Genomic DNA, 25,971 nt, shown 5'->3' with positions numbered 1-25,971 from the left:
TTAATGTTGCTTTCGCAGAAGATGTTATGATTTTCTGAGGAAGATATTTTGTTGCATAACTTGGGGCCTGATTTAGGTCTTGGCGGATGGAATAGTCTGTCTCAAATGTGACGGATATCCTGTCCACGGCATTACGAGCCCCATAGGATATAATGGAATCGTAATATAACGGACGAGATATCTGTCACGTTTGTGGGGGGGGGGGTAGTCCCCTCCACCAAGAGCTAAATCAGGCCCATAGTTTTTCTGCAAATGCATCATGGAGATGTTCCTGAGAGTTTGTCTTTGACCATGTCAAGTGATCCTGTTGAATCACAGAATGGCCGCAGATCCCCTGGGCCTAGAATATATATATTTTTAAATTTCAAACTTACTTTGAAAACTAAATAATTTATGGAATGGGATTCTTTTACTATCTGGTCACACCATCACATTCTGTTACATTGTCTCCTTAAAAACATTATGACTCCTCAGGTACAAGATCCTGAAGTCACAGATGTATAGACAACATATGGGATGTCTACTCTGTAAATAAACACTGTGGCATCAGCATGTCATTTGTTACTAACTTAGCCGCTTTAGAAGTGCTTTACACGCGTGATGAGACAGATAGATGATTGCCCTACTGAACCCCAACAGTGCACTAAAATCACATTAGCATAAACTTCTCCTTAACAGTTAATGACTGAAGACTTTTTAGGAGAAAGAGATTTGGAGAGCTTGTCATCAGTTTCATTTTCTTCTCAATGACCTCCTTGTCAATTTGCTTGCTGGCTCTGGTAGCAGGTTTTCTGATGTTAGAACGCAACTGTAATAAATGGTTTCAGGTGAGTAGTGATGTCATTTACTGCTAGATGACCTTGTCTGCTGGATCCGACAGTGAGCATTGTGATATCACAACTCAACAGTAGTAAATGGTTATAGTAGAGTAGTGATGTCATTCTGCCCAATGACCTCCTTGTCGCAGTGCCTGCTGCCTCTGGTAGCAGGCCTTCTGGTGTCAGAACTTCTGTAGTAAAGGATTACAGTAGAGTAGTGATGTCATTTTCTGCTCAATGGCCATTCTGGAGTTAAAGCTCATCTGTAGTTAGTGGTTACAATTGAGCAGCTTGTCGCACACACTGCTCATTTACCTTCTTGTTACAGTGTTTGTTGGCTCTAATGGTGGACATTCTGATGTCACAACTCTACTGTAGGTAGGAGTTACAGTAGAGTAGCGATCATTTTCTGCTAATGTATCTCCTTGTCGCAGTGCCTGCTCGCTCTTCTAGCAGGAAAATAACAACTCAACTGTAGTAAATGGTTACAGTAGAGTAGTGATGTCATTTTCTGCTCAATTACCTGCTTGTCGCAGTATCTGCTGACTCTTCTAGCAGGCATTCTGATGTCAGAACTAAACTGTAATAAATGGTTACAGTAGAGTAGTGATGTCATTTTCTGTTCAATGACCTGTTTGTCACAGTCCTTTTTGGCTCTGTTAGCAGCAGTCCTGATGTCACAACTCAACAGTAGTAAATGGTTACAGTAGAGTAGTGATGTCATTTACTACTCAATTACCTCCTTGTCTCAGTGTCTGCTGGCTCCTCTAGCAAGCATGGTGATGTCACAACTTAACAGTAGTAGATGTATACACATGAGTAGTGATGTAATTTTCTGTTCAATTATCTCCTTGTCACATTATTAGCTGTCTCTGGTAGAAGGCATTCTGACGTCACAAGTCAACAGTAGTAAATGGTTTCAGTAGAGTAGTGATGTCATGTTCTGCTCAGTGACCGCCTTGTCGCAGTGCCCCCTAGCTGTAGTAGTAGGTATTCTGGTGTCAGAATTCATTAAGCTGAAGTTGTTCCTCTTTTTGTCTTTCAGATCCACCCAAGGAGCCGGTGCTGATGTGTCGATCCAATAACTACCCCAAGTCTTTCTACTGCAGCTGGCACATGCCGTATCCCACCTACATTCCCAACAGCTTCAACATCAGCGTCTCGTAAGTTCCGTGGCCGCGTCCAGTATGTGGCATCATGTCGGCTTGTGCGGGTCTGCATTGTTAGGAGTCATACATCTCCTGCGGGGCAGGTCGCGACAAGTCACAGACATGCAAACTCCTTACCTCCATGTACCCCTGGGGTTCCAAAAAAAACTGAGAAACTCCCTTCTCCTTACTAGACTCACAGAATCGGTGAAACGTAGCCCAACACACTTCTTAAATCCTGAGATTTGGGAACCCTCTGCTAAGGTCATGGAGAACTCTGCAAAAGTGGGGAACATTTGTTAGGAGAAACAAGGAGGGTTCTCCCTACGAGTATTTTTCGTAGGATTCTTGTATGTTTCCTCCTGGGTTCTGAAGGTTTTCTTCCATGAAGGCTTCGGAATCCTTAGATGAACAGTAGGGCATGTCCACGCTAGGATTTCATGTGTACAGCATGTAAGAGTCCCTGTAGAAAAAATCTAGGCCCATATTTATACTTTTTTTGCGCCGCATTTGCGTCACTTTTTGACGCAAAAGCGGCGCAAACGTACAAAATAAAATTATATTTTGTAAGTTTGCGCCGCTTTTGCGTCAAAATACAATTATATTTTGTACGTTTGCGCCACTTTTGCATCAAAAAGCGACGCAAATGCGGTGCTAAAAAAGTATAAATATGACCCTTAGTGTTGGTGGGAAGGAGCGTAGAACCTGAAAGCGACCACCAGGAAATCTACAGGTACCTTGTGATTTAGAGTAGCATCTGGCAGAAAACGAGCACGTGACCACTGCATTCTTTGCATTTCCCATGAGACGTTTGCATCTTCATAAGCATGTGGGGCGGGGGGGGGGGAAGGGGATATTTACTTAGTTATGTCCATATTCCCTTGCCTCCTAGGGATGTTAGCGAATTAAGTAACCAGCCACCGTCTCGTAATTACCTCCAGCTATCTTATCCCCATCTTTTGTTAGTACCCTGGTCTGCACAGATGTTGAAAGTATATTAACACTTAACGTGGCAGTCTGCAGTGATTAGAAGGTTGGGTGTTCCAGTCCTAGCAAGGCAGGCTCAGCCTTCTAGCCTTCTGTGGTTAGTAAGGAGAGGACCATACCTACTGTGATAGGGAAGTCTGCTATTTACAGTACGTACAAATATCAGAAGTGTGGTGGGGAGTGCATTATTGTGCAGTGCTTAATTTGTAAATAAAAACGTGCCCGTGCTCAAACCCTCACCTTAAACACGCGGGTGCTTTAATTAAATGTGCGAGCACGGAATACGGAGGCACCGTAATCCTGAAGCCATCTCGGCCCACTTCAATCCATTTACAGCCACTCCCTGCCCCTTCAGGTCACTCTTGCAGCTTTCTACTTTCTCTCTTTGTGACGCTTTTTCATTTTTCTCTTCCTCCGTCTTTCCCATGTGTGTCTTTTGCTCACAGTAAGTGCGTGAGGCAGAAAAATAAGTGCCGTCCCTGAAAAATAAGTGCCAGTGCTCCGCACCGGAAACAACAAGCACAAATTAAGCATTGTTATTATGGATCTCGAAGGAAACCACCTTTTCCCAACTTCGGCCGCTGCAGGTTACCCTTTGTTAGTGCCATGTTTCTCTCTCCTTGCTAACCTCTGATACATGTAAAGTGGAAAGAGGTGCAGGGGAATTTTGTTATTTTATGCGAAATCTCTGACATGAGTCTTCCCCATAAAGTTCCATCCCCAAAAACATGTTGAGTGAAACCTCACCTGTAATATATAGATAGTCACAAAACCAACCCTGCATGATATACCTCCAGGCAGCCTTCACTCTTATAAAAGGTATTCCTTGATGATGGAAGAAAGTTAGAATATGCCCTGGAGCCTTCCCCCTCCATTTCATACCCTTAGCTCACTCGTTTCCTGATGAACTTGGGAAGGTCTTTCTGACCAACCTTGCCTTCAAACTCTGCAACAGTTGTGGTCATTGCACCAGCATAAGGATATGGAAATCCAGGGGGCATAAGATGTAAATCACAGGGTGTACAAAGTGACCCAAATCAATGAACCCGTGAAAGGAGATTAACAAAAAAAACAAAGAAACATCTGGTTCACAGCAGCTGGTAGGAGGAGGGAGGCGAAGAGCATGACATATGTAAGGATGTGGTGATTGTTCAGAGGGTGGGCACAGAGGACACCCATCTGCTGATGGATTGATGATGGGTTTGGTTTAAGGACTCCCCTGCACACTGAATTGTAACAACCGGAAAGACAGAAATAGAGCCAGGTTTACAATTATTCCACCAGGAACACATTGAGAAATGTCTGGGGTATCTCAGAGTTACCCCAGAAACCCTTTAACCTTGTTACCAAAGATTGACACTGAAGCAGGTCTAGAAATGCCTTGCTCATATCTGAAATGCTTATTTAATCATGAAATTGCTGCTGAGCAAAATTTGTAATTCTTCTAAGATGAATATGTTTAGATCTGCTTTCTTCGTGTTCAAACTGAGCCCAGAGCAAACCTATGTGAATGTGTTGTAGATTTCACATGCGCATGACATATCCCACTTTGATATCAAGCAAAACTGTGTAACTTTGATTCTTGAAGTTTGTACTTCAGTAATTAGTGAGAGGCAAACACAATCTTCTGTTTCCATTGTGGGGTCGTAGTATGGTCGTGCATCACTCTTGAGTGGTTTCAGTGTAGTATTAAATGGAATAAAAATGACACAAAATCTAAAGCTGAAGCTAAACTAAAATAGCTGGCCAACCTCTGGGTACCTAAGATGGGACAAATGCATCTGCACTGGGAATGCTGTAGTGTCTGGGAAGCAGTAAAGTATTTATGTAAGCATTTCAGTGTGAATTTCACACAAGTCCCTTCCATTTTTTAGGGTATGTTCAGCTAATATGACAACCCTGAAATGAAGTTGTTCAACGATCTTAGGAGACAAAACCTATGTTAAAAAACAATAGGGCTGTTTCATGGAAGTATTTTTGAGTATGGGAAACCGTACTAAAGGAGTACTGTTTTCATACTGTTACGAATCGTTGGATTAGGTCCTGAAACGTCCAATTCCCTACAAGTAAACATGCAAAGAGGGCGCCTTCATTTCCACTTGTACTAAATGTATACGAATATCCCCTGAATATTTCAGTTTTCTTTCCATTTTAGATGTTTAGGAGCTAATTCCCAGACACATGAGTGCATAAAGGAGTATTACATGAGAAGCACTTTACATGCTCCAGGATGCCTTTGTGAATAAATTCAATTGTTATCTTCTTAAAGTTTAGGCATTTACATGTTAGCATTTTATTAGTTTACATTTTTTAAAATTATATTTAATGTCCTTCACCAGCCTGAGGAATGCAATACTCCTCTTGTATTATCTAAATCCCAGCGGCTGTTGTGTAATAAAGTTTGAAACTACTATTCCGCGTAGTACAACAGTCTTTATCTCTGCTTGCCTCCACAGGCATGGTTCCAAGCTTCTGGCCTGTGAGAGGGACACCTTCCCAAAGAACAGGTGTCACATCAAGTACAGCCACCTGTTCTCCACGCTGAAGTACCGGGTAACCGTGGTGGTCACAAACGCTCTTGGGAGGAACTCGGCTTCCATCAGTTTTGAGGAGTTCTCCATTGGTAAGTAACTTTCTTCTTTATGTTTGAAAGTGTGTGGAATAGACTGGGCTAGGCAATCTAGCAGGAAACTGTGTGACTGTTAACACATACATGTAGACTTGGGTTTCAAATATGTACCTGTTGAGGTTGTATGCTGCCAGTAGCATCATACAACCTCAACCTTGTGGGACCCTTGGCTTCTGCAGACCTTGAGGTTTGAGAAGTCACCCACCACTTCCGCGGTCCTTTAGTCTAAAGTGCAAACAAAACTTTGGGAAGTGAAGGTGATACTTTTCAAGCCAGCATCTTATCTGATGTATTGTGGGATGGTGGTTCAAAAGGTAACAAAGGTGTATGAAGTTTGTGGTATTGTGTGATGGTTTTAGTTTAAGTAACACTTTGGTCTGAGGAGGTCTGTCTACATAGGAGGTGTATTGGTTTAGTTATGTTTTATTTGGCATCCGTGGGTATGAACAGATGGTAAACTGTATCAAACATTAAGTGTTTAGTCCCACCACCGATCAATGCACAACTAACCGTGCAATACAAAATGTTGTTCCGCACTGCATGTTGCACACGGCTTCTTGAGAACTCATGTTTACCTAAACCTATAACTTATATATAACTATTCTGTTCACCAGCCAGTCGGTTGCAGTTTCTAACTGACCATGGGATAGATCAACTTGAGAGAATATAGCTGGCATCAGCTGAACTTCAAGCTGGTCCTCAAGGCCGTACTCAATGTGTGAAGATCTTTGGTGATGTTACTATGGTTGGCAAGTTCTCCTCTGCTGGTGGCTTCTTGGCGCTGTTTGGAAGGCGGCGATGAGTTACCTATGGTGAAAACCCATGTTTCCAAGTGTTTTTTAAAAGATAATATATTTGTCTTTGAATATTAGAACCTGGCGAGGATCATTCCAGAAATGCACTGAGAGAACTGGAATGGCACGGCCAACCAGGTAAACTCTCCAAAACCAAGTAATCAGATATAGGTTTCTGTTACTGAAGGAAGCTCACATGTTCCAATGTAGCACTGGAAGTGATGGGTGGAGGCTTCCAGAGGAAAGGATGCAGTCTTACCAGTGGCCTTCCTTCACATAGGAGGAGTCTGATCCTAAAAGTGACAATGACTTTTGCTAAACTTCCTCTGTGAAGTGGTGGAAACATACCATGCTCCTGTACTTTGAAGATACAGTGAGATGTCCTTCACAGTGACTCTGTTCTTCCTTCACAAAATCTCAAACTCAATGTCGCTTTTAACAAGTGACCTGAGGAAGTTCTTCGTGTTCGGTACCATCTCTTCCAGGCCCTGACAAAGGGCCAGACCGGCTTTCTTTTTAGGCCTGGCCTTAAGACAGCCCTAATTTACTGGCCAGTTTATGTAATAAAGAATATATAGATTTTGGGTCTGCCATCTTCATCCATTGATCTCTTCAGCTTTCAGTCACATTTTGGTTTTGCACAGTATGTAGCATGGGGCACAAATGCCTCAGCTAACCTTAACCACTGACTCCCTTGTCCTGGGGGTGATGGAATTTTACCTGATTTTCTGCATATCTGCCTTTAGTGCCAGGGCTAAAGGAATAATCTTTTTTATTTGTTTTTGCTTTTCATTCTGTTTCTAGTAACCCTGGTGAATTCAGGCAACAGCAGTTGAAAAACAATAGGATCTATTGTGTATGATAAACTCAAAGGAGTTGTTCTTGCATCAGGCATATGTTTGACCTACTTGTTTGTAGAAGATGGGTAGTGCTCCCCCAGCCTGTCTAAGATGTGGGGGTGCGTGGGGCATGCTTTGCATGGGACATGTTTCTGTATACTGCCTGGGATTGTCCTATGATATCCCACTATTGGGCCACAATACACAATCAGTTGAAGGGTGTTGTAGGCCATGCCTCTGCACTGGATTAAAAGTTGCACTGTTGGGGATAATGGAGGGGTGGGATGATGATTGAGGCTCCCAGTCTTTTGTGGGCTTGGTTTGTTGCTTGACAAGTCGGATATTGCAAGAAATGGAGGAGCACAATCCCACCCTCTGTTTTTATGGTTTGTAGCCTCAATAAATATGCACAAATATGGTTTAGATGGAAGGAGTCTAAAGGAAGAAAAAGTCCTCCATTTGGGAGGTTTACCTGGATGTTAGAGCATCATTTTTATCGGGAGACTGAGGGGATTGCTGGGTGGTAGGAAATTTGTGCCAGTGCGGTGATCCCATATAGAAATGAGAGGAAAGTGTGATTTTTTAACTACATTTGAGGTTTACAGGGGATTCTTGATAACTTTAAAATATCTACACAAACCACAACTCCCTTGATTCCCCCGGGTGTCTAGTTTTCAGAAATGTCAAAGGTTAGCAGGTTTGCTGCCGAACCCAGGATGAAAAACGCAGGTTGGTTTGTGATAGATAATTTTGATGTCTCCACAATACATTTTGGGCCATTTCCTATTGCAGGCAGTAGACCTACCCACACCAGTGAGGTACTATTTTTACCGGGAGACTTGAGGGAATGCTGGGTGGAAGGAAGTTTGTAGCTCCCCAGATTCGAAAACTTTCCATCACAGAAATGTGAGGAAAATGTGTTTTTTAGGCAAATTTTGAGGTTTGCAAGGGGCCCTGGGTAACAGAACCTGGTGAAAACCACACAAGTGATCCAATCCTGGATTCCCTGTGGGTGTCTAGTTAAAAAAGGTACAGGTTTGCTAGGTTTCCCTGGGTACCGGCTGAGCTAGGGCCCAAAATCCACAGCTAGGCACATTGCAAAAATAAGGTGAGTTTTCAGTAGAAAAATTTGATGTGTCTATGTTGTGTTTTGGGCCGTTTCCTGTCACGGGCACTAGGCATACTCACAAGTGAGCCACCATTTTTATTGGGAGACTAGAGGTAATGCTTGGGTGGGAGGATGTTTGTGGCTCTTCTCAGATTCCAGAACTTTCCATCACAGAAATGTGAGGAAAATTTGTTTTTAACACACATTTTAAAGTTTGCAAGGGATTCTGGATATTAAAACCTGGTGAGAGCCATACAAGTCACCCATCCTGGATTCCCCTGGGTGTCTAGATTTAAAAAATTTACAGGATTGCTAGGTTTCCCTAGGTGCCAGCTGAGCTAGGGTCCAAAATCCACCTCTAGGCAGTTCTAAAAAAAAGTGTCAGTTTTCAGTGGAAAAATGCTATGTGCCCATGTTGCGTTTTGGACCGTTTCCTGTTGTGGGAACTAAGCCTACTCACACAAGTGAGCAATGGGGGCAATGCTGTGTGGAAGAGAAGTTTGTGGCTTTCCACAGATTCTAGAACTTTCCATCACAGAAAATGTGTTTTTAGACAAATTTTAAGTTTTGTGAGGGATTCTGGGTAACCAAACCGGATGAGAGCCACCCAAGTCACTCCATGCCAGATTCCCCTGGGTGTCTAGTTTTAAAAAATGTGCAGGTTTGCTTGGTTTCCCTAGCTGCTGGCTGAGCTAGGGCCCAAACTCCACAGCTAGACGCATTGCAAATAAAGGGTCTGTTTCGGGTGGAAAAATGTGATGCATCATATTGCGTTTTGGACCGTATCCTGTTGTGGGCACTAGGCCTATCCACACAAAGGAGGTACCATTTTTTATCAGGAGACTTGAAGGAATACAGGATAGTAGAACAAGCGTTATTGCCAATTGTCTTTCTCTGCATTTACACCTTCCAAATGTAAGACTGTGTAAAAAAGAAGTCATTTTGAGAAATGCTCTCTAATTCAAATGCTAGTATGGGTACCCCCAAAATCAGAGATGTTCAAATAACCAATGCTTCTAAACTCCATGTCTCGTGCCCATTTCTGGAAATACATAGGTTTCCTTGATACCTATTTTTTACTCTTTATATTTTACCAAATTAATTGCTGTATACCCGGTACACAATGAAAAACCATTGCATGGTGCAGCTCGGTTATTGGCTCAGGGTAACTGGGATTCTTGGTGAACCAACAAGTCCTATATATCCCCACAACCAGAAAGGTCCAGCAAATTTAATGGTGTATTGCTTTCGAAAACCTGCCTTAGTTAGAAGTTACAGATCAAAATGTAGATACAAATTGCTTTTTTTTGTTCAACTCAATTTCCATATATTTTCATTTCAACTATTACTTTCTATAGGAATACCAAGTAGGATCTACACAAATGACACTTTGCTGAATTCAGAACTTTGTCTACTTTCCAGAAATGTATACCTTTCCAGTATTCACCACTGGTATTACACCCATTTCTACCACTAACTGGAAGGACGTTGAAAGCACAAAAATAGGAAAAATGAGCTATGTTCAAGTGAAATGCCAAAACTTTGTTGAAAAATGTGGTTTTGTGGCTCAAGTCTGGCTGTTCCTGAAAGCTGGGAAGATGGTGATTTTAGCTCCACAAACGCTTTGTTGATGCCATTTGCAGAGAAAAAAACGACGCTGTCTTCTGCAGCACTTTTTTCTCATTTTTCCAAAACAACAAAACAAAATGTAGCTGTGTTTTGGCTAATTTCTTGCTCCCCTCCAGGGGAATCCATAAACCCTAGATACCTTTAGAATCCCAAGGATGCTTGGAAAAAAGGACACAAATTTGGCATGGATAGCTTATGTGAACAAAAGGTTATGGAGGCCTAAACTCAAACTACCCCAAATAGTAAAAAAAAATAAAAGGCTAGGTTGGGGGTCGGGGCTCGGTAGGTGGAGGCATAGCAGCAATGGGGTTAACAATGCAAATAAACATCTTTATAAAAAACAACTAAAATGCTTCTATACCTGCAATCTTACCTGCTAGGAAGCACTAATATCTTTCCATTGAAATTAAATGCTATGATTAATTATTTTAATCTTTTTATTGCAAGTGATTGTGTGCCACTTTTAGGCAGCATTGTTTTGTTATTCTTCTTATGTTGGTAGCATATGTCTACAACACAAATTTTAAAAGTAAACATCACTCAGAACTATAAACACTAGCAATGCTTGTCCTAAATTATCTAAAGATTAGGCACCAACTGTTAGATGAAGAACCTAGAAGATCTAGGACAAGAATTTTCATGCGAGGAGCCTTGGTAGTCTTTGAGGTTGAAAAGGTACCAGGGAGCCTTGCCTCCACACTGGCAAAGTGGAAAATAATGGATCATACGATGGGGGATTAGCAGGAAAACAAACATCACCAAGACCAGTATGTCTCGTCTTTTGGACCTATTGGTTTTGCTAGTGGTTTTTAGTGATTCCATGATTCCCAGATGCTATGCAGCATTTCTAAAGAAGAATAAAAAAAAAACAATGATGTGGCGTCCCGTGTCACATCGTAGGTGTGCGTATCATGCATGTGCGCATCTACAAAATGACATAGGCTTTTTTTTCTTTTGCCAATCTGAATTGAATTAGTAAATAAAAAGAAAAATCATGCATTTCTTTTTAAGTGGGTGGTGGGAGCAATATGCGGGCAGAAGCAACATGGTGGAAGGGGCAGAAGCAGCACAGGGGCATGGGTGGAGGAAGCAACCTGGCGAGGGGTGGTGGGAAAGCTACACCAGACAGGAGAGTGAGAGATTCATGGAGCATGGGGTAAAACAAGGAAATAGGACTAGAGTGAGAAAGCAGTGTGGAGCTGGGGGGGAGAAGCATATGGGCGAGAAAGCACTACTGAGGGTAGAAGTACACAGGCGAAAATCAGCAAGATGGAGCACGGAGGGGAGAAAAGAAGCATATCAGGAAAAAAGCTGAAAAACACATGCACTCATGGAGTGATCAGGACAAATTTGCGCAGTGGAAGGACCAAAACACATGCACTCAAGGAGTGATCAAGATGAAAGATAAAGGGAGTTCTGTAAAAGTGAGCAGTAGAAGGACCCAAGTGAATTGGCAGGGCTCCAAGGGAGGGACAAACAAAAGATGGGCAAGGCAAGCCATTGTATTAGAAGCAAGTACCGTACAAAGCGAGACAGGACACTAGGGATATTAGGAGCCAGCTTTACAAGATCCCTGGCCCGCAGGGTTTGGTGAGCCATTTGTACGTAGCAAAAGACAGGTGGGTCTGACTTAGAAAATAATGCTATTAGAAGCCAGTGATGCAAGGAGCTTTGCTAGCAGGATCTGACATGTCAGCTGGATCTGAGAGGAGCCAAGCGGTTAGACTGAAAGACCAGCGGTATAGGGAGCCGATAGCACAAGACACCACTCCTGCAGGGTCCGAAATGCTGTCTGTACTTACTCAGAGCTAGGTGAGCTAGACTAGAGAAATAGAGACACTAAGGGCCAGATGTAGCAACCGTTTTGCATGGCGCAAACTGCGAAATTCGCAGTTTGCGCCATGCAAAACGGGCATTGCGATGCACATTCCCATTTTGCGAGTCGGTACCGACTCGCAAAATGGGAATGCAACTCGCAAATAGGAAGGGGTGTTCCCTTCCTATTTTCGATTCGCACTGCGATGCAGAATTGCTTTGTGACCGCAAACGCGGTCGCAAAGCAATTCACAGTTAGCACCCATGTGAAGTGGGTGCTAACTCATTCGCAAAAGGGAAGGGGTCCCTATGGGACCCCTTCCCCTTTGTGAATGTCGCCAAAATTATTTTTTCAGAGCAGGCAGTGGTCCAATGGACCACTGCCTACTCTGAAAAAATGAAACCAAATGGTTTAATTTTTTCTTTTGTATTGCAACTCGTTTTCCTTTAAGGAAAATGTACTGCAATACAAAAAAAAATGCTTTATTAAAAAAGCAGTCAAAGACGTGGAGTTCTGCTGTCTCCAGCAGGCCACCATCCCTGTGAGTGCAGGGAATCGCAAGGGGGTCGCAAATTGCGACCCACCTCATTAATATTAATCGACCCCCTTTCGATTCACAGATGGTATCATTGACACCATTCTGCATATGATTTTGTGACTCGCAAACTGCGAGTCGCAAAATCATATCTACCTACATCTGGCCCCAGGAGCCAGCGCTTTAAGGCCCCGCACCAGCAAGGTCCAGCTGGACTTTGGAAGAGCCAGATGGGTCAGAGGGGCCGGTGCTTCAAGGCACCTTGCGAGCAAGATCCACCATGTCAGCTGTAGTCAGTATGAACGAGTCCAGGTGGGTTAGACAGAAGATTATCAACGAGTATAGCCTGGGCTTCAAGGCGCCTGGCCAGTACTGCTCGACATCCAGTCAGTGCGACCCAGGTGGGTTGGGCTGGAAGCCTGGAGTCAGCAAACAACAGAGTCCTTAATGGGCTTGGGAGACACCGGCAGAGCTTGCAGATTCGTTCCCTGAATGTAAATAACAGGCTAAGTCCACATGTCTGTTTATAAACATGTCACTTGCCTTTGTTTGCTCGCCGTCTCTTTCCATTTGAAATGCATCCAAATTTTTGAGTTTACAAGGCGCATATTTGGAAGAATACCACCCGCCCTTTGAGCATCTCTGCACAGCTTACAGACCTTGTGTGACCAAAGGAGGGTGTAGACGTGTGTGTGTGTGTGCTAACCTGCGTGTGCACAGACAGGCATGCATGTTCATAGATGGGCGTGTTGGTTTGTGAACATGTGTGCACTGCGTTGTGTTGTAGCATTTGATTCCTCTGAATGCATGTGTGTGCGCTTTTATATGTGTGTGTGTGCCCATGGTATGTGATGGTTGGTGTGTGTGATTGTGAATAGGTACACGTATGTGGGGAGGGGCCACAACGAAATGTGGCAGTTAATGTGTTAATACTGAATTAGCATTGTATGCCTCACTTGCAAGTTAAAAAAAAACAGAATAGAAGTGACCGAGTTTAGGGTAAACGTCCTGAAATTTATTGGGTGAAAAAAACCTCATAATTATTGGGACGTTCATATTTTAAAGTGTTAAGCACCAAAATCTGTATTTATTTCCAATTTTATTTGGGACAAACTCTTAATTGGGATTTATTTAGTGCACTCGAGTAAAAAAGTGTTGGGAGACAGTAGCAAATCAAAGTTTCTAACCAAAGTGCACTTTTGAGAATTGTTCATGGAATTTTGTGAAGAGTTATGAGACAAAAAATTGCAATTTCACCAGCCTTCAGTGCTCCGAAGGTCCCTTCTATCTCCCAGCATGGATTGCTCATCCTGATGTGCTTGCTTGTATTCCATGTGTACATTGATATTCTATTCTTCCTGGGTTTTTTTTTGACAGCCCTTGTCTATATTTTATAGCAACTGTCATTTCCCTGTTTCTGGTGATGCCCCCGTTTCTTAGGGCCAGATGTAGCAAGCCGTTTGCATGACGCAAACTGCGAAAATCGCAGTTTGCGCCATGCAAACGGCCTAACGCGATGCACATTCACAAATTGCAAGTCGGTACCGACTCGCAATTTGTGAATGCGACTCGCAAATAGGAAGGGGTGTTCCCTTCCTATTTGCGACTCGCATCGCAATTCAGAATTGCTTTGTGACCGCGAATGCAGTCGCAAAGCAACTCGCAGGTACCACCAGTGTCACACTGGTGGTACCTCATTCCTTCCCCTTTGTGAATGTCGACCAAGATATTTTTTCAGAGGAGGCAGTGGTCCCATGGACCACTGCCTGCTCTGAAAAAACGAAACCAAATGGTTTCGGAAGTTTTTTCATTTTGCAACTCGTTTTACTTTAAGGAAAACGGGCTGCAAAATGAAAAAAAAACAGCTTTATTTAAAAAGCAGTCACAGACATGGAGGTCTGCTGACTACAGCAGGCCACCATCCCTGTGAGTGCAGGGACTCGCTATGGGGTCGCAAAATGCGACCCACCTCATGAATATTGATGAGGTGGGTCTTTGCGACCCCATAGCGAGTCGCAGAAGGTGTCTGAGACACCGTTCTGCATCCGAGATTGAGTCAGACAGACTCACAATTTCCGAGTTGCAATCTCGGAGTTTCCTACATGTGGCCCTTAGTGTTTATTGATACATATCTCTGTTTTCAGTGATGTTACAGTGCTTCCCTTCTCACCCTGGTGGCAAGTGCAGGGTGCAACAGCAGGGAGACTCCACTGTCCTAGACTTGGTCCAAGTATTACAGAAATACAGAAACATGGGGTGGATTTGTAGTCTACAAAGCCTTGTCAAAGCTGGGGTGACAAGAGCCTTCAGAATTGGCTTTAGCACATATTTTCTCCAGTTGTGGGGGGCACTGTTGAGAAGATGGGGTCAATTTAAAGGTGTATTGCCTTCAATCCAGCACTGAAAATATATTTTCAGATGTTCACCCAAAGATGGGAGGGAACAAGCATCTAGTGGTCTAAAGGACTTCCCAGGTCTCTTAGTTCATGACAAGTCTCTGCTCCTTACAAAGTTGGAGCCCAAAGATGACGATCGGGATGTGGATTGGACCACGCATGGCTCAGAATCCCTCTTCAGGGGAAAGGTATCTCCAGGCTCACCAGGAAGTGAAACAAACTCTTTAAGGTCAGACTGTGTTCTCATGGAGGTTTCTTCACCAGCCGTTCAGAAGCTAGACTAGTGTAAAACTGCTCTAGGGTCTGTTATGTGATACCCTATGGCTGCTTCGAGCACAGGGAGCTCGGATTGGCTATGTCACTGGGTACTAATTTGGTATGGATGTTATCTGCCTGCCTATAAGTTATCCTTCTTGCAACGCAAGTTCTTTCTGTGCATTACACATAGGTCCATCCCCACAGCACGTGTTCTTCGGATGTGAGGGGGTCTAGTCATTGGACGCCGCACAGATTTAGCAGATCTCCCAGAGGAAGAGGTGAAAACGCCCGTGCCTCTGCCTGCCAATCTTAAAGCAGACTGTACCAGTGCACATCTATGCTACCGTACTCCAAACGTACAGTTCCATTTAATGTGCATAAAAATGTGCTTATTGAGTGGTTTGTAAAGAAGTGGCATTTGCACAAGGGTAAGCCGTTCTCCCTGCCTTGCAGTGCATAGGTATCACCAGGCGAGGCGCAGCGGGGAGACGCTGTCCCTAGGATAGGGCTCGGACCCCTCCCAAGCCTTGTTCTGTATTAATGCGCTGCTCGTGTTCCTCTCTGAAGCGGGCCAATGGGAAGATCTCTGCTTCGTTAAACGATTCGACAGATGGGGTTTGAATCCCTCCTGCAGGGCGGGACATGCTAATTATTTTTGGGCCCTCTGTCTGTGTGTTTGAAAAAAGAATACATTATTTCACTAATTTTGCACAAGGGTAAATTATGAAGAGAATAGTTTGCATTAAATATGCAGCATCCTGCTCGGGTTTCATTTGTTCTAATTATTCTCTATTTGCTGTAATAGGCCTTACAAGCAGGCCTCAGCCGCATAATATGAGGGAAGGCGCCGGGGCACCCCGTTCAGGTGTCACCAGTGGAGCACACTGGAGCACCCAGAGCACCTGGTACGGTTTTGAAGGTGTGGCCTGGCTGGTGGCGGGTAATTCAGTTGTGGCGCTTTCCTGAACTAGCATCAAAAATGTTGATGCTCATCCAACAAAGCTCAGGGAGGCCCATTCAAAACAGCCTAGCGTCACCGTAACGCCTGCCCTTGAGCAGGAATTAAAAGAAATGATGGTAGAATGACGCAGTGAAATCTTATAGATGAGCCATTCCTGCGGGTCTCCTAGCGGGGGAACGGTCCCTCTCATACATTATACCTGGTGCAGGTATAATGTGGCGCAAAGGTTTACAAACTGGCGCAATGGTCCCATTGCACCAGTTTGTAAATATGGCGCAGGTGGAGGACCGTTCTGCACCACCGTAGTGAAAAGAAAATGACGCTACAGCAGCTCATGAGCCCCTATAAATTTCAGCTGTTTACACGTATATATCCTCATAGCACTAGGCTACCTGTCACACAAAGTTAAATTTTGCATTTTGGGTAACATTGGAAAGTCCTTTGACGGTGCCCAATTTGACACTCGCCACAATAGGTGGTCGTTGTTTTCCAGGAAGGCTCCAAAGTTCTGGAACTCGCTTCACCTAGCTATTAAACACGCACCCCTATTGTCTTTAACAAAAGCTAGATATTGTTCTGTTTTATTAGGTGGTGCGCAAACCAGAGAAGGGAGACCCAGCTTGATTTTGAGCGCCAAGTTAGTCATACAGTTTCTGCCAGTAGTTGACTCACAAAGCAAAACATTTTTTTCCAAATATATTCCTAGACCCATAATGCACGCCATCCATTTAGAATAGACTCAAGATGCAAAACTGTTGCTACTAGTAAGTAACTAGTTTCTTAACAGACTAAACTCAACGCTCTTCAGCTCACCTGCTTTCCTTCTGGTGCAGTAAGAACAAGCCTACAGATGTCCCTTCCCTGCATCCTTTGACAGGACCAGTGCTTAAGAATCTCTGGTCTCACAGTGGACTGCCAGAGTGGCCACTAAGGAGTAGTCTGGCACTATCTAAAATTCCTCCCCCATCCTTGGGGCTGTGATTCAAGCAAAGGTCCATGGCTCTCAAAAGCTGAAGCATCAACATTTGTATGTGATCCCTTCAGAGGCCTTGCGAGCTACCACTGGAGATGCCGGGATCTCAAGCAACTATGTCAACATAGCTGTGCCTAGAAACCTAGAATTTAACAGCAGAAGAGGAAAGACATACCCATCAGGAATAGCGTGGATATTTTCAGCTCTCCAGGCAAGGAAAACTGTGTCTCTCTTGAGCATTCCTTATACCTTTTAAAACAAGCATTGGTGAATCCAACAGGTCTCACCTTTGGGACATATTGGCTTTGCCAATGTCTTTTAGCCATGTTGTAGAGCACCGGCAAAATGCAGAGCAGCATTGTGGAAATCTTAAAAAAGGAGCACTCACACAGCTGTGTTATTTTGTATGGGCACAAATGCTGATTTATGCATCAGCACTTAAAATAATGGTAACACTAATTTTTTTTTTTACTAACCCAGCCAAGATGGATGGTTAATTAAAAAAAGGAAACATGAGTAGCCCAAAAATACTTTTAAGCCAACCAGGCAAGCAACAACTTGCTGCATGGTAATCTGCAAAAATAAAAATGAAAAAAGACTGTTGAGGGATGCGGGGCATCAACTGAGAGGGAGGGAGAAAGGGGGAAACAGAGGAGTGTACAGGGGAGGGGAAAAACAGCATTCTAGGCCAGTGTTTTTTAACCTTGTGACTTCTGTGAACCCCAGCTGAATCATTACTGGAATCCGAGGACCCCATTGAGTCATTATTGGAAGCTGGTTACCCCTTGCCTAAGGAATTTCTATGATTTGAACATCAACAAAATGCACAAAATACAAAAACAAGTGCACAACAAACAAATGCTTAAATATTGAAATATTCAGTTTAATTCACAATCAAACACAGAAATAGTTTTCACATTTTCAATTTTGCTTCTTTATTTGTATATACTTTATTAATCTTGGTGTATTTATTTTAATATTATTTAATTTTGTAATAAAGTCGCAGACCCCCTGATTAGGCCTTGTGGACCCTGAAGGGTCCTCAGACCACAGGTTAATAATCACTGCTGACCTCTGGTCAGGGTTAGCATTGCTCCCCCTGGTGCAGCACCACCTGTTGCTGCCCTTCATCCTCTGAGCCTGCCTGGCTCAGTTTGTTCGATGCCATCTTCCTCCCCAGGCACCCGCCTGCGCCTCATCCCTGGTGGCCAGTGGTGGCCTTCTGTCTCTCTGCTGCCTTTTTTGCCCTTCCTTTTTCTTTATTTTTGCTTTTTGCTCTTTTTTGCCTTTCTTTTCCTTTCTTTTCTTTTTGTGCCTTTTTTCACTCTTTTTTCCTGGTTTTTGCCCTTTTCTCGCCTCCTTCAGCGATCCCCACTCTCCCAAGCCGCTGCTGCCCCTGTGGCACCACCCCCCCAACTCATTATTTCCCACCCTCCCACCTCCCAGCTGAGCAACCCCTCCCACTTCTCTCCCTTTCTTAATGGCGTCTGTGCCGCGGCGCTCCAAAGGCACACCAAAGGCAAGCCCGTCAGCTCCTGGACTGCGCCCAGCACTACAAACCCTGGTTCCTGCACCATCCATCGTTATGGCGCAAGCACCCTGCATGCCCTCAACTCCAGAGGCTTTATCGCCTGCCATCGCGCCTCACCCAAGGACACTCAGCCCGTTCTCCTGCCACACCTGCACCTTCACCTGTCCATGCATACTAAACCCCCCTTCTCGGTGGACCAACCGGACACCTCAGATGTATACTACTCAACACCCGCCCCCTCATCAAGCACATGGTAGAAGTTTGGGACCTCCTTGACTCCACCGCCCTGACATCGCCTTCTTCACTGAGACCTGGATCACCACCTCCTCAGCACCAGATATCCCCACTGCCATCCTTGACGGCTACAAAATCATACATCAAGACCGCGTCAACCAAGGAGGTGTCGCTATTATACACAAAAACTCATTCCACCTCACGACCAGTATCAATGTCCAGACCTCTGTCGCTGAACACCAGCACTTTCAGGTCCAGACAAATCCAAACGCCACCCTCCACAGCACCCTCTTCTACAGACCCCCTGGACCTCCCCGCCCTTCAGCAAATCCCTGGCCGATTTCATTGCCCCTCATGCTTTCACCTCAAAGGACTACATACTCCTCGGCAACCTCAACTTCCACCTCGACAACCACAGCGACCCGAACACCTCAACCCTCATGGACAACCTCGCCACCCTCGGACTCAAGCAATTGGTCAACCTCCCTACACACTCAGCAGGACATACCCTAGACCCCATCTTTCCTGACTGAAACCACATCATCTTCTCACACACCTCTGAACTCCACTGGACCAATCACCACTGCGTCCACTTTGCCTTCACCAAGACAGTCGAACAGCACCATGCACACCGCTCCCCTCGGAACTGGACCAAAGTCACCAAAGCTCAGCTCACCACTGCTCTAAGCCACTCCCCACCACCTGACACCACAGACACCAATGCCTCAGCCCACAACCTCCACCAATGGATAACTGACTGCACCAACACCCTAGACCCCCAAAAGAAAACCACCTGCAATCAACACCACAAGAGACCCAGCAGGTGCTCCACCGACCTCCAAGAATCCAAGAGCGCATGCAGACGACTCAAGAGAAAGTGGAGAAGCAGTAAAAGCCCAACAGACCACAAAGCCTTCAAAGACGCCACCACATCACACCATCGGCTCATCAGAGCAGCTAGAAACATTCCCAATAAGGAGAGAATCAATACCAAGACAGACAACAGCAAGGAACTCTTTACCATAGTCAACGAATTCACAAAACCCGGAACAGACACCACCAACATCCCGTCCTCCCAAGACCTCTGCAATAACCTCGCCACTTTCTTCCACCGTCAAATACAGGACTTCAGCTAGGGATTCGCAAGCAAGGGCCAGCCCCCTGTACCCACCAGCACCACCACGGAGTCCAGCCACCAACCAATTGTGAACCACTGGACCCTCCACACCCTGGAAGACACCCTGAAGCTTATGAACACCGTCCACTCTGGGACACCCTCGGACTCATGCCCCCACCACATCTTTAATCAAGCTGGCACCACCATTGCACCCGAACTATGCCACACCAAAACTGATCCACTGAGACTGCCACCTTCCCAGACACCTGGAAACATGTAGAGATAAATCCCCCTTACTGAAGAAACCCTCCGCCGACCCAACGGAACTGAAAAACTACAGTCCGATCTCTCTGCTCTCTTTTCCAGCCAACGTAATTGAAAAAGCGATCAACGCACAGCTCACCAACTTCATCGAGACCAATCACATCCTTGACCCCTTCCAATCTGGATTTGGGAGCAACCACAGCACCATAACCACACACCTAGCAGCCACGGATGACATCCGCTCTCTACTGGACCACGTGAAACAGCAACCCTAATCCTCCTCAACCTCTCCGCCACCTTCGACACCGTCTCCCACATCACCATGTGCAACGCCGGCATTTGCGGCAAAGCTCTGGAGTGGATCCCCTCCTTCCAAACCGACCTAAACCAGAGAGTCAGACTCCCACCTTTCACCTCGATGCTGACAAAAACCAGATGTGGAGTCACCCAGGGATCCCCACGGAACTGCCCCTTCTCCTACCGACCACGCACGCAACTTTGGCACCATTCTCGACTCGTCACTGTCCATGACCCGCCAAGTCAACACTGCCTCATCCGCATGCTTCCACACTCTCTGCCTACTCCAGAAGATCTTCAAGTGCATACCTGTTGATGCAAGAAGGACAGTCACTCACACACATGTCAGCGGTATACTCGACTACGGCAGTACACTCTATCCCGGAAACAACAAGAAACTCCAAATTAAACTTCAGAGAATGCAGAACGCAACATCCAGACTGATTCTGGACATCCCCTGCCACAGCCACATCTTTGCCCACCTGAGAGACCTAGCTCCCCGTCAACAAACGCATCACTTTCAAGCTCCTGACACACGCCCTTCTTAACATCAAGGCCCTTCTTAACATCAGACCTTCCTACCTCAACCATTGCCTCTCCTTCTACACACCCTCCAGGCAACTCCGTTCTGCTCAACTGGCCCTTGCCACAATCCCCAGGATCCGGAAGAACACAGCTGGAGGAAGATTCAGATCCTAACTCGCCACGCTGGCATGGAACACGGTGGCGCTCCACCTCCGCCTGTTCCCCTCACCCACTCAGTTCAGGAAAGACCTCAAGACGTGGCTCTTCGACTGACCTGCGTCTCCGAGCTAGTGCCTTGAGACCCCCTGGGTGATAAGTCACGCTTCATAAATGCTGATTGATTGATTGTTTGCTCTAGGGAGAAGCACATGAGCGAAGCAATTGGGGGTGAAGCATACAAACAAGAGAGAGCAACACAGAGTGTAGACAAGACAGGAGACGAGAAATTGACAATGGAGACAGCTAGGAAACACACCCACACTCATGAATTGCTTAACCCAAAAGAAAAATATATTTCTCAAAAAGGAAGCAGTTATAGGACCCAAGATAAAAGGCAATGGTCCATGGGAGGGGCAAACGCAGAAGAGGAATCAGGTCCACACAAGGCAATGAATAAAAAGCAAGTTAATGAGCGACCATAAAGCAAACCAATGCATGCAGAGGGTGTTCTCTAAGCTCACAATATGGGCTTTTCACAACCAGGCAGCTTGCACTGTCTGGTATGCTCCATAAAAAGGGATTTGCATTGGTGAACCCCAATCTATACATAATATCTGAGATGTTATCCTGGTTTCAGCTCTGCTGTCACAGTCTGTAATTCTTGCCAGAGTGAAACCACTTGTATGAAACTAAACATTTAGCACAACCAGGAGAGAGGGCATGGAGGGATTAAAACTTGAACGAAATGCAAACATATTCAGGAGACCTAGAATGGTAGCCGAAACGAGAAGCAGGGAACTAAAATAGCAGCAGCGATATATTTTGTAAAGAACAAAAAATGGCAAATGGCACCTTACAGCATGCAGAACATTAGGACCACTGACAGATTATCTGAACCAAACATAGCATGTGGACAGAATATTGTATCAAAATTATCAAAGACCAAAATATCAAGAAGGTAAGTGCAAATAGGTGTGTAAAGTTTTATTCTTAACTTCACATCTATGTACCTTGAGGATAAGTATTGCCATGGCAGATATATTTGCAGATATATATAGTAAAACTAAAACTTTGCTTACCTATAGAAACTCACCTTCACAATATTTTTGTCCTCAATATTCTTGACAATATTTAGACCCATAATATTTTTGGGTCTGCAATTCTGTGTAAACACCAGTTGTATTTATATAGTGGGCTTGGGCAGGTTCTAGGCAAGGTATGTAACTATTTCCCAGTTGACTAAGACTCGCTTCATAGCAATCAGGGGTCTGAAGAGGTCTTGCCCGGATGGAAACTTGTGACAGGCCTGTTGCAGTGTTTTCAGGGGTGAGCTGTCATCCCACTGAGCAAGCCTACCAGATATTAGGAGATTATAGTAGTTTTCAAGTAGATGACAAAATGAAAATGCTTTAATGAGCTTCACATTTCTTTTACATTTGGGCTCTTTGTGACCAGAAAAAAACATTTTCTTCCTGATTGCTTCTAAAGCTTTATTTCAGGTGGTGTAATGCTACAACCAATTTATTTTCTCCTTTGTAGGGACTACACCAGTGTCGCCTGTAGGAGATAACCTGCTGGTGTTTGCAGTAATGTTGACACTGGGAGCATTTACAGTTTCTACTTTAATTCAGTTTTATATGAAGCAGTTATTGCTTTTCTGCCCTTGGGGACATCTTGTGAGAATAGTTTATGATGACAGTGGGACCTGACATGTTGCTCGCGTTCATGGAAAATGGACATTTCTTTGTTCACCACTTTTTATTTTATTTCCACATAACAAAACCCTGTAAAATAAATGTTAACAGCATTCTGGTCCAGAAGGCTGCTGCACAATCCCCCTTAAGCAGCTGATTTAGAAAGGATGCCTCAAAACTGAATGTGAGATGTTTGGTGCCCTTTCAATGGCTCACACTCTTCTTTGTAGTTTATTGCTAATTTTAGATCTCTTGGCCTGGCAGCAAATTGCAGCTGCTATGAAAATAGAGAAGTGAAGGCTTGTTGGGAAAAGATGGTGGAATAGTGGTGAGGAGGGATGGGAGGGAGCAACAGGTGGGGAGGGGGGTAGTTGAAAGAAGCAAACAAGGAGGATACCCGGAAACACATACACCTTCATGGAGTAGTAAAGTAGTTCCATAAATGAGCAGAGGAAGCATAGACACGAGCCAAAGAGATAGTAAAGAGGCTTTGTGCCATGCAGAGGCAAACACAAGATGAACATGCTAAAATAAGGAAAGCTATCAATTAGGAAGCAGTAACTTAGAGTCAGGGGCGGCCCCTCCGGAGGAGTGTAGCCCTGCTAAAAAAATGCACCCAAAAATGCCCCCAGAACTGAAAAATAAAATGGTAGTAAAGGTTATTTATTACCATTATATTTTTCAGCACCTCCTCCTGAATAGAGTGCCAAGCCGGGGCAATTGCCTCTGAGTGACAGCAGCAAGGAGGTGTACACTTTAATTTAAAGTGCGCATGTCCCTTTGGCCGGCTGTCTTTCGACGGCCAGCCTGACATGAACACTTTAACTTCTGTAACCCAGATGTCTTAAGACAGCTGGGTTAGAGAAAGCACAGGCCTCCATTGCTCTTGTGAGCGCTGAGAGAGGCCACTCCCTCCAATCCTAACGCTTCTTTCATGCTGGTTATCAGCATGAAAGCAGCACCAGGATTTGTTAGTGCTGTTTCCTGGTTCTTATACTGGAGCTTCCAGGAGTATGACGAGAGGAAGACGCCGTGAGGAGAGGAAGACCTCATCAGGTAAGTGCCTTTTTAAAAAAAATATATCTATTATTGTACCCCCTCCCTGCCCCACTACCCACCGTAAATACAAGCCAGCCACCACTGCTAAGAGTGACAGGAAAGCCAATAGTAAGAAATGGGCGAGCTGCAAGCCCCTGTGAGTTCTTGGTAAGCCAACAATATGTCTTTCACAAACATTCAGCTGGACCTAAAAATCAGACCTTTTGTTTTACTTTGCCACTGCCACTAGGGGGCAACTTCAGCCTGCTGTCATACTTTGCCTTACAGAAGCTGAAGCCCTGTGTACACTGCCCAGGCCCAATCACACAAGTGGTGCAACATTTTTATCAGCACAAGTGGGTCAAAGCAGGGTGGTAGGAATTTTGTGGATTCCTGCGGTTTCTGGAAGTTTCCATCACAGAAATTGATGGAAAATGTGTGATTTCAGGCAATGTTTAAAGTTTGCAGGGCATTGTGGGAAAAGAAACTCATGCAAGTGGGATCCATGCAAGTCACTCGTCCCTGGAATTCCCTAGGTGTCTTATTTTCAAACGTGTACTTGTTTGCTAGCTGTCCATGGGTGCTGGCTGAGCTAGGGTCTAAAAACTACAGCCACCCACTTTGCAAAAAATTGGTTTGTTTTACCTGGAAAAAATGGATGTATCCTTGTTGCATTTTTGGCCATTTCCTGTCGCAGGCACTAGGCCTACCCACACAAGTGAGGTACCATTTTCATCAGAAGATGTAGAAGAGTGCTAGGTGGAATGACGTTTGTGGCTTTGTGCAGATTCCAGAACTTTTCATCAAAGAAATTTGAGGAAAATGTGTTTTTTTAGTCAAAGTTTGAGGTTTGCAAGGGATTCTGGATAATTCAGCCTGGTAACAGCCACACAAGTCACCCCATCCTGGATTCCCTTAGGTGTCTAGTTCTCAAAAATATACAGGCTTGCTAGATTTCCGTAGGTGACAGCTGAGGTAGGGCCCAGAAACCACAACTACCCACTTTGCAAAAAACAGGTCAGTTTTGCGTAGAAAATTTGATGAATCCATGTTGAATTTTGGGCCGTTTCCTGTTGCTGGCACTAGTCCTACCCACACAAATGAGGTGCCATTTTGATCAGAAGACTTAGGAGAATGCTAGGTGCAAGGAAGTGTGTTGCTCTGTGCAGATTCCAGAACTTCCCACCAATGTGAGGAAGAGGAAAATGTGTTTTTTAGTCAAAGCTTGAGGTTTGTAAGGGATTCTGGATAAACCAACCTGGTGTGGGCCACACAAGTCACCCCTTCTTAGACTCCCCTAGATGTTTAGTTTTTAAAAATATACATGTTTGCTAGGATTACCTAGGTACCAACTGAGGTAGGACCCAAAAACCACAGCTACCCAATTTACAAACAAACTGGTCAGTTTTGTGTGGAAACATTTCATGTATCCATGTTGTGTTTTGGGCCATTTCCTGTTGCGGTCACCAGGCCTACCCACACAAGTGAGGTATTATTTTTATTGGGAGACTTAGGGGAACACAGAATAGTAGAACAAGTGTTGTTACCAATTGTATTTCTCTGCACTTGCAACTTCTAAATGCAAGGCAGTGTGTAATTCATGTGCTAGTATGGGTACTCACAAATTCAGAGATGTGCAAATAATCCCTGCCTGTAAACTCCATATCTTGTGCCCATTTTGGAAATACATTGGTTTCCTTGATACCTAATTTTCACTATTTATATTTTACCATATGAATTGATGTATACTTGGTACACACTGAAAAAATAATTGCAAGGTACAGCCCTGTTATTGGCTCTTGGTACCTCGGGTTCTTGGGGAACCTACAAGCCCTATATATCCATTTAACCAGAACGGTCCAGAGGACGTAGCAGTAAATTGCTTTTGAAAATTTGCCATACTTAGAAAAAGTTGCAGATGAAATCATAGACAAAAATTGCTGTTTTTTTCAACTCAATATTTTTTTATTTCAACTGTTACTTTCTATAGGGAAATCTTGATAGATCCACACAAATGACCCCTTGCTGAATTCAGAATTTTACCTACTCTACTCTTCAGAAATATACAGCTTTCCGGGATCTACCATTGGTTTCACACCCATTTGTGCCACTAACTGAAAGTAGATTGAAAGCACAAAAATAGGAAAAATGGACTATGTCCCAGTAAAATGCCAAAACTGTGTTGAAAAATGTGTTTGTCTGATTCAAGTCTGCATTTTAC

The 25,971-nt window shown here is 44.4% G+C and overlaps 1 protein-coding gene across 1 annotated transcript in view; it reads left to right on the top strand.

The window, feature by feature from the left end:
- CNTFR (ciliary neurotrophic factor receptor) overlaps nt 1–25,971 on the top strand; it is an 839,293-nt gene that overhangs the window by 660,897 nt on the left and 152,425 nt on the right. Inside the window, exons 6-7 of the mRNA XM_069214363.1 lie at nt 1,864–1,981; nt 5,410–5,576. Coding sequence (XP_069070464.1) covers nt 1,864–1,981; nt 5,410–5,576 — 285 coding nt within the window. The remainder of the gene's footprint in view (nt 1–1,863; nt 1,982–5,409; nt 5,577–25,971) is intronic.

Source organism: Pleurodeles waltl, chromosome 1_1, assembly GCF_031143425.1.
Source record: "Pleurodeles waltl isolate 20211129_DDA chromosome 1_1, aPleWal1.hap1.20221129, whole genome shotgun sequence".
Lineage (NCBI taxonomy): Eukaryota > Metazoa > Chordata > Amphibia > Caudata > Salamandridae > Pleurodeles > Pleurodeles waltl.
The sequence above is the reverse complement of the archived record's forward strand: the minus strand, read 5'-3'. Positions and strand labels throughout refer to the sequence as shown.